The sequence below is a fragment of the Mizuhopecten yessoensis genome, unplaced genomic scaffold, assembly GCF_002113885.1.
Source record: "Mizuhopecten yessoensis strain PY_sf001 unplaced genomic scaffold, ASM211388v2 scaffold9207, whole genome shotgun sequence".
In the NCBI taxonomy this organism is placed as follows: domain Eukaryota; kingdom Metazoa; phylum Mollusca; class Bivalvia; order Pectinida; family Pectinidae; genus Mizuhopecten; species Mizuhopecten yessoensis.
In genome coordinates, this window is record NW_018407932.1 from 9,164 (window position 1) to 18,010 (window position 8,847).

General features: G+C 37.5%; 1 protein-coding gene across 1 annotated transcript; it reads left to right on the forward strand.

Annotated features, from left to right (window-relative positions):
- Window positions 1–262: 262 nt before the first annotated feature.
- Window positions 263–685, forward strand: LOC110457537. Its single transcript, XM_021508862.1, has one exon. It carries the CDS (start codon window positions 263–265, stop codon window positions 683–685), a length of 423 nt encoding a protein of 140 aa, XP_021364537.1.
- The last annotated feature ends 8,162 nt before the right edge of the window (window positions 686–8,847 follow it).

Consider the following 8,847-nt stretch of genomic DNA (forward strand, 5'->3'; position numbering starts at 1 on the left):
GCTGTTCCTTCTATCAGTTTGGTCTCCGTTGTCTCGGCAGTGGGATGTGTGCATTCCTCTGCCGGAGTCGGTGAAGGAATCAGCTCGTTGGTGGACTCTCGAGAGCAATGTCTTGGCAGGAGTTCTTCAGGTTCTGGCATCTCCTGCTATGACCCTTTACACCGACGCGTCCATGACTGGTTGAGGTGCATACCTTTCCGGTCAGACGTCGGCGGGGGTGTGGTCGGGGGAACAGCTTTCAGAACACATCAATGTTCTGGAAATGCGTGCTGTTCTGTTGGCCCTTCGGGGTCTTCGACCCTCCCTGCAGGGCAAGGCAATTTGTCTGGCGACAGGCAACTCCACTGTGGTGGCTTATCTGCAGCGCCAGGGGGACACCCGTTCCCCGGCTCTGTGTGCTTTATCCACCCAGGTCCTGTTGCTGTGTCAGGAAATCAGTCTCGATCTCACGGTGAGGCACCTTCCAGGTCGTCTGAATGTTCTGGCCGACACTCTGTCTCGGTCTCGGAGCCCGGTTCTCACCGAATGGACCCTCAAGCGTTCGGTGTTCCGGTCTCTTTGCCTGGTTTGTGACAGACCCCATGTGGATCTGTTCGCCACGGCCCTGAACTTTCGACTCCCTACGTTTGTGTCTCCGATTCCAGATCCTATGGCCATGACGGTGGATGCTCTATCCCAGGACTGATCGGGAATGTACGCGTATGCGTTTCCTCCCTTCAATCTGGTGGGCAGGGTGTTGGAGAAGATTCTTCTACACCCTTGTACTGTGTTGCTGGTCGCACCGCTCTGGCCTCGACAACCTTGGTTTCCTCTGTTGCTTCGGCTTTCGGTGGACTTCCCGCGCACTGGTGCTAGATTCCTTGTTGAGGGCGCCATTCGAGCCCCTCCAGTCGACGGATCGGAAGTTTCTTACTTTCAAGACTGTGTTCTTGATAGCCTTTGCTTCCGGTCGCCGCAGAAGCGAGATTCATGCTTTCAGCAGATCTCCTTCTTGTCTTCGTTTTTCGGCTGGCCATTCTTCGGTCTCAGTGACCACTGATCCCTCCTTTTTAGCTAAGAAACAGGTTCCCGGTTTCACCCCAGGGCTTGTGTCCTGATATCGCCTGTTCTGCCCAGTTTGGGCCTTGCGTTACTACTTGGCCAGAACAGCAGAGAGAGAGAGAGAGGGGGGGGGGGGCACTTATTTAATGGTTCTTCTTACGCTGAGGTCATGACAGCTGCTGTTTGGAGGGGTCATTCTACGTTTACGGAGTTCTATCTCCGATCTTTGTCGGGACAGTCTTACGGGTTGTATTCTTTGGGCCCTCTTGTGGGTGCCCAGTCCGTTGTCTGTCCTCCCTCTTCTTTTGCATAACCCTCATTATGTCTTCTCCGCGTGATCCGGAACGCTGGTCGTAATCAGGCTCTGTGTCACAAAAGAAAAGGTATTTTGAAGTTTTCCTCCGGGGGTATGGGTCCTATTGTTGGAACCCTTCATCGCTGCATGGAGACACCACTGCGGTAAGTCGAATTCGCATTACAATGACTGTGGTAACGTATTTTGAAACAGAATTGAGGTTTCTCTTGTGAAACCAATTTCTATTATAAATACTTACCACAGTCATCAGGTGAGTTCCATTCCAGCCTCCCCTTGTCTCCTTGGCTTTTTTGGGCTTTGGAATTATGAAGTGGGAAGCATGGCTTCGTGTCTGATCACGTGCGTGAATACTGTCGTCTGATTGGTGGGTTTTCCAGGGGTTCCCCATGGGGAGAAAATTCTTTATTTACGTATGTAAAGAGCCAAGTAAGGTTGGAATATGCATTTTTATGACTGTGGTATGTATTTATAATAGAAATTGGTTTCACAAGAGAAACCTCAAATAAGTATAGAAACACAAAGTAAACTCTCTCCAATACATGCCCATTAACATATTAAACTAAGTTCATCTGTGTTCAAACTCAGACAAAGATACTAGCGAGCTTAATAGTTTTAGATATTTATTCATAACATAAACAGCGTTAGCATTTCTGTCGATTCCATTTCAGCTTAACCGGCTATCCGGAAGAATACATGCACCGTACTAACTGCTACGGCAGTTATTTTCTCCTTTGAATACTGCCCACCTGCAATAATGATTCCGTAACGTACTCCTTGCGCTATCTTTTGACTATTTGGCAACTTTTCGTTTCGTAGCTGACACGGTACAACTTTTTTTTTCTCTTACTTCACACGGCAAGTCATTTTGTTTACAAAGAAATTGTGTGCTATGCGCATGCGCTAGTAGAGGGAAATCCCTGAACAAAACGTTGGTCAGACAGGTAGAAATACCGATGATTTTCTTAGATTTAATCATTTTTATGAATCTATTTCAGCCAAATGCGACCGTTATTTTCCATAAGGAGTCTCACTTGATATGTTTATGTAGTATTTGAAAAAAAGACAAAAAATAAAGTTACTTCACCGTGATGCCCCTTTAACACAAGAGTTAATTGTTAAAAAATTATATCTAAACAAATAAATAAGATGACTTACATGATTATATAGGATTGAAGTTGTTTTAATAAATACTCATCCTCGATCGTAATAAAATCTGCTGTACCACATTATTTGCACATTTGTCGGAAAATATGTTAATTAATTAATAAATACTCATCTTCACAAAAAACATTATTTGATTTCTTAATATCATATATTCTACCCTCTATCTGCGATCTAACGTTACTTTTCAAGAAATAATGGACAAGTGTGCATGTATTTTGTCGGAATATTAAAAATGAAGTAGAACATGGTGAAAAAATATTTATTTTACCGTGTAACATGTAATGAAAAATGTGATTTCGTGTTTTTTGTATTTTATGCAAGGTGGTATAAGTAATCTAATAATTCATATTAAGCCTTATTTCACGTGCGAACAAGTATTAACGAATTCATTTAAAAATATGAACCTTCTGTGAAATTCTTTTTTTTTTCTATCAGTAAGATAATTGTCAAGTCATCGAAGAAGTTTTCCTGGCAGACCATATCTATCAGATCAATACATAAGAGACCTACACCTGGTAAATAAATCTTATTCATGATCAGAGATATTGTTTGAGTCAGGAGATTGCTTTAGTGATAATGATTGAGTGGCAATTTCAGGCTAGTATGAATACAAATCTGTTACATTCATATTCAATAAGGGAGCTTCATGATAAATATGTATGTAACAGATTTGCGATTATACCCGCATGAATATTGAAAAAATGCTGTTGAATCTTTATATTTAAAAATGCACATGATGTTTTTACATAGCTGGTATTGACCTAAATACAATATTGAAAAGTCTCTGTCGTCAGTGCAAACGAGATAAACAGTCTAACGTCACCTACATGTTTGCTTCTGAGGGTTATGCCATGGTATTCGATGAGGGAGGAGAAACTTAAAAATGACGCTGATCCAATTGCGTTCATAGCCTGATCAACGTTATTTCTTATGATAATGCTTATAGAGGAACTTGCAGTGGAATTGTAAAAATATACATATACATTTTGTTTGTGGTTTTGTTTCTCTCTCTCTCTCTCTCTCTCTTTCACCCTAGATTTTTCATAGAGCAGCGGGTTGGCAAATTGGACCTTTAATTCAATATATCATTTTTTCCGCCTTTTTTACTTCCCTTATGAATTGTAAAAAGACCCATACACGTTACCAAGCAAGGACAAACAAAAATGTCGGAGCACTTCCTTAGAAACGACAGTCGGAAGAGATGGGAAAAAAAACCCACAAACTTTTCAGCTTTAATGACAAGAAATCGCGGATATCAAGTCATCAATATGCACAATATACAGGCAATGGTAACTCCTTATTAAGTTTGGAATACACCTGTTAGCTAAACCCTCAGGTAAATATTGATAGCCAGTCCCCCTAACGTCGATAGATAATAGAAAACGCAATCTGTACCACCTGTTTTCATGTAGGCTTGTCATCTCCGAACACCGGTGTACTTAAAAATATACATATACACGTTAAACTGGCGCAGTTTGACCACTGACTGCAGCCAGTGTCCAGATCTTGTGCCATCACATATAATATCGGTTTGATGATGAAATGAAAATTAGGTATTACGAGACACAAGAACAACCTAATTTAAATATCGCATGCTGAAAATTGTGTTGCTTCATATCTAATAACACTTATTATGCCATAAAACTTTTGTTTCATAATTATGGCACCAAGGTGATTATTTCTTAATTACCAAGAACCATGTTTAAGGCATGGTCGTTGGTTTTCATACGTTGGTAAGTATTGTCATTCTAATAACTCACTCACCAAAGACGATATACAAATGTGATATTGATTTCCTATAGACATAATGAAATTTTCATAGACCTGACTTAAACCTAGATAAGTTAAACAAGCTTTATTTTTTTTATCTAATTTATTACATAGTTATGAAAATTAAAAAATAGTGATATAGTTATTTTCATCACTTTCTACCTCTCACTGCTAACATATACCATCCATCTCATTGAATCATACACATCAAAGGAAATAACGTCATACACAATCTCGTCACTGAAGTTAACAAACGTACAGACCTACAGCTTTTTTCGTGGTCATTGTCTGTTGGCCAACCGTTAAGTTTAACCTTGCATAGATCGAGCGTAAATTTCCGAGCGAAATAAATGTATCAGACAGGCAGGGTGTTTCTAATGAAGGTGACAGAGTACATACCGTACTAGTCATCGTTACGTCACATCGAAACACTTATTGGTTTTATAACAAGAATCATTTCATAAAGCAGGGAATATGTTAACTAAAGGTAGTCGCAAGGGTAGATTTGCAAATGAATTATTCTTCGGCATTAACGGTTATGAAAAAAGTACACATATCACAAATATAAAAAAAAATAAGCAAAAGGATGTCGATTGTTCACTTAAAACTAGTTCTGATGTCAATAGTTGTCAGTAGTTGAATAATGTAAAATGCAGCATGTTAGATGCGAAATTACTTTCGTTGTTGAACGCATGGACAATGTTTAAAATTTGAATTCAAATGAGGCGACAAATACCAAAGTAAAACAAACAAACATTTTAATGGATGTTCAAATGCAAATATATCTAATGGTTGGTTGGTTGAGTAACAGTTAAAGTAGGACGCTGTTTGTTGCTTTGTGTTGACGCTCCGGAGAAACCATATGACGCCAGAAGACGGTGTCTTCACAACAACTTATAAAATGTGAAGATATTGTCAATACAACAGCTGAAGTAATATGACAACAGTGCCCAAACAATAGCATCGGTGATATGACTAATATATAGAATGAATTGAGATCGGTATCCACACAACGGTTAACGAAATACGACTATGCAAAATATGACTTTGCTTTCTAGACAACAGCTAAGGTGATAGGAACATAGCATGTACACAGAATGTTGGGTAACGTGGAGACAACAGCTTTGATAATATGAGAACACTTCCTCTCATACTTGCCCGTGAAAGACAGGAATTCACGTAATTTTGATACCGAGTTAACGTGAGGTCCCAGATAAGGAAAAACCGAAACAAAATGCAAAAGAAAACTACAAAAATCAAGTTCAAGTGCTGTAATATGTGGCGCTGATTTGTTTATCATTTCTTCATTTATTTCTTTTCTAAATTAATGAGAGACGCGTTAGAAAGAAATACTTATTTCCCCTGATTGTAATCAGAAGAGCATGGGAAGTTTGAACACCATGTATAACTGTCACAAATAATGTATCGAGATAATTGGAATATAATCATCGAGAATGACGGCTGAAGAATTACAGAAAAAATCAGAAATAAACACACGAGATATGTAAATAGTTATATTATTATTGTTAATGTATGTTGTTCTGTGCTGTTATTTTAATACAAATGATTATAATATCTGATCAAATATGATAATGAAAAATGCTTACCGATACATATCAGCAGCCTCACGATTTATTACAAGAAATTTAACACGTTACATTGAATGTTCTGGGATACCCAATACAAAATTCAGTTTGAATCCATTTTTCAGCAGTTAAGGAGTAGGTCTTCGTGCCAGATGGGCCAAAAACGAATAAAACATTCGCGCGCAATGCATTTTATTCTTAAACGATGACTTAAAACTATCTTGTAACAGAAAGCAAGATTTCAACAGCGCAATATAGTATCTGCATGCTTATCCTAGGTGTAACACTTAATTTGACGTGAACAAAGAAGATGTATAATTTACTTGTTAGCAACGCTTGAAAAAAGTGTTTGAACATAATAAGTTCAAACTAACTAAGGTACTTTTATAACATAAGATGTGTTTATATTAATAACATCAGTCGGATTCTGCGATTCATTGAATGTTAAAGGAATATTTTAACACTAGCCGGTGTACAACGTTTAGCTGGTATGCTGAGCTAGCTTCACCTGGAGTATTGACACTCCTGTTAGTACCTTCCAGAACCTCTTTCCGTTATGGAGGTCAATTTCCTAAAACTTTGTTTAAAGAAAAGATTATAACAAGAAACATGCCTATAAAATAACATCAATACTTACAATGACATTTAGTTAGGCGCAACATCCACCAGAGAAAACAACCCATTACTGCGTCCATCACTGCTTTCTGCTTGAAGTCGACTCCGGTAACGGTCTATCCGCAAATGATTAAGAAACTGCAATCACCTTGTCTATCTTTTGAGACTCTGCATTTGAATAATTTATAACAGCTATGTAATGGTGTGTTAAATGAAGCGTGTCTGTCATGATTAATTCATGTCATTTAGTGTTGCATGAAATTGTTAGACTAAGTATGCAGTTTAACATTTAAGTTTATATGTAGACCCAATAGTTAGAACAGTGTTCAGAGTACTGTAGTGTTCGTCTGGTTATACACCGTAAGTTCTAATAATTATAATTAGAACTCGATTATTTGTTGAGGCGAATATGTGGATGCATGAACTATTTATATAACCCTCCACATATTAACCGAAACAAAAGTTCTTGTTTGTTACATGTCAGATTTTAAATAATCTTTTATTTCACCATTACACAAAATGAACGTTAGGAAATCGCCAAAAGGACAATTGGCAGGGATCGGTCATTTCAATAAGAAATTATTGACCTGCCCGTTTGTAAAGATTTATAACCAACCACATTTTCACTGAAATAAGACTTCTTAATTGTTATATTTATTTCTTTAATATTTTAAATTGTCATGTTTTGTAACCATTAGATAAGATGGAAAGTAAGAATATTGTCAGGAGAAAAATTGACAGAGGGCAGTCATTCCATCATGCAAGAAATGGTTGACATGTTGTTTTTAAAAATCTAGAAATCAACTGTGGACTTTTATTGAGGTTAACGAACTAACAGGAGAAAGCGATATTTTACAGAGACAAAGTCGCGGTTAACATCCCTTGTAAAGTCAATGTATTCATGCATGTGTATATTCACCAGAAATAAGGCCTTTATTGTCATATTATCATTAATCATGATGGATCGTTATAGTAAATCGTAAATAATAAAATCTATTACCTGTAACTGAGCGAGATCGGGTTATCTCAGTCGAGGGTTAAAATTCTGTTACCAAAATCCCAACGGAGGCGTAAGCTAAGGTTGGGATGTTACAGAATCTTAGCCCGAGACTGAGATAACCCGATCTTGTTCAGTTACAGGTAATTGATTTTTTTTCTCGCACCTTTTATTTCGAAAAAAACTATTCAGTTTTGCTAAAAACTACATGTATCCCACCTCGGGCCTCAAATGATGATGACCTCTTCACTGCTTAAGCTGCATTTGAATGCTTCTGCATAAAAACGTAGTCCGTCCTTCTTAGATTACAACGTATTTTATAGTTAAGATTATATTTTATCTACAACATCAAATATCTAACAACATCAAAACTTTACAATAACGACAAAACAGAACATTTATAATGCAAATTGTCAATTTCAAGCAGTTTACGCGCGGATGAATACATCGAAGTGTAAAAATTCCGCAAAATGTCACATAAAGGTACAAGACAGATCGGACGAGATAGAAAAATCTAGCATGGGGTATGACGTGGGATATCTCTGTCTGAGGTGCGAGAATAGAAAGTACTGTATTTAACAGAAATAACTGTGACTATATTTTAAATTATTAAATGTTTTAATTTCACTGAAATCAACACGAGGAGGCATATAGTATTATTTCACACTCTGTGTTACCTTTTCGGTATTTCGTTTCCTATCTGTCATGTCTTCTTTCTTTTTCTATCTCCTTTCTGTTTCAGGCGGTGTCTGCCTATGCATCCGTCCTTATATGACCCTGGCTGTTTGTAGGACGATAAGCAACAAACAAAACACTCTCGGGGGTACTATTGTAATTTAGTTTGATCTTCACTAAACGCAGTCATTTTCAGTTATGTCCAATCCAAAAAGGTCGTTTACACCTGCAGTGCTGTGTCTTAGAAGATCCTATTTTGTTTATTTGGAGGAGTAACAATTTTTAAGTCCATTGAAAAAGAAAATCTAACATAAGAAAATGTAATAAACAGAGTTGGAATCCCATTTTATACAACAATGACAATCAATGGAAGATGGCTGTTCTATTCATTTAAAAAACATTCACGATACATACACTTATTTGTACAAAGCCTTTTGATCTCATTTTAGAAGAGGAAGAAGAAGTTTTTTTCGCGATTTTACGCGAAACTTTTGCAATATAACGCTAACTCTTTTGAAACGTACTTAATCTAAAATAAAGTATGTATGTTAAACACATATGGGATGTATATTAAATCCTCTGACAATAGGGACTAACAAAAGTATTGGACATTCTTTGAAGATTAGGTTCTCTGATACATAGTTGTCTTTCGTCCTTTCCTCACATGTACACATGTACTCCAC

What these genes read in the sequence shown, in the direction of transcription:
- LOC110457537 (XM_021508862.1), top strand. Translation starts at nt 263, where the DNA reads ATGCGTGCTGTTCTGTTGGCCCTTCGGGGTCTTCGACCCTCCCTGCAG.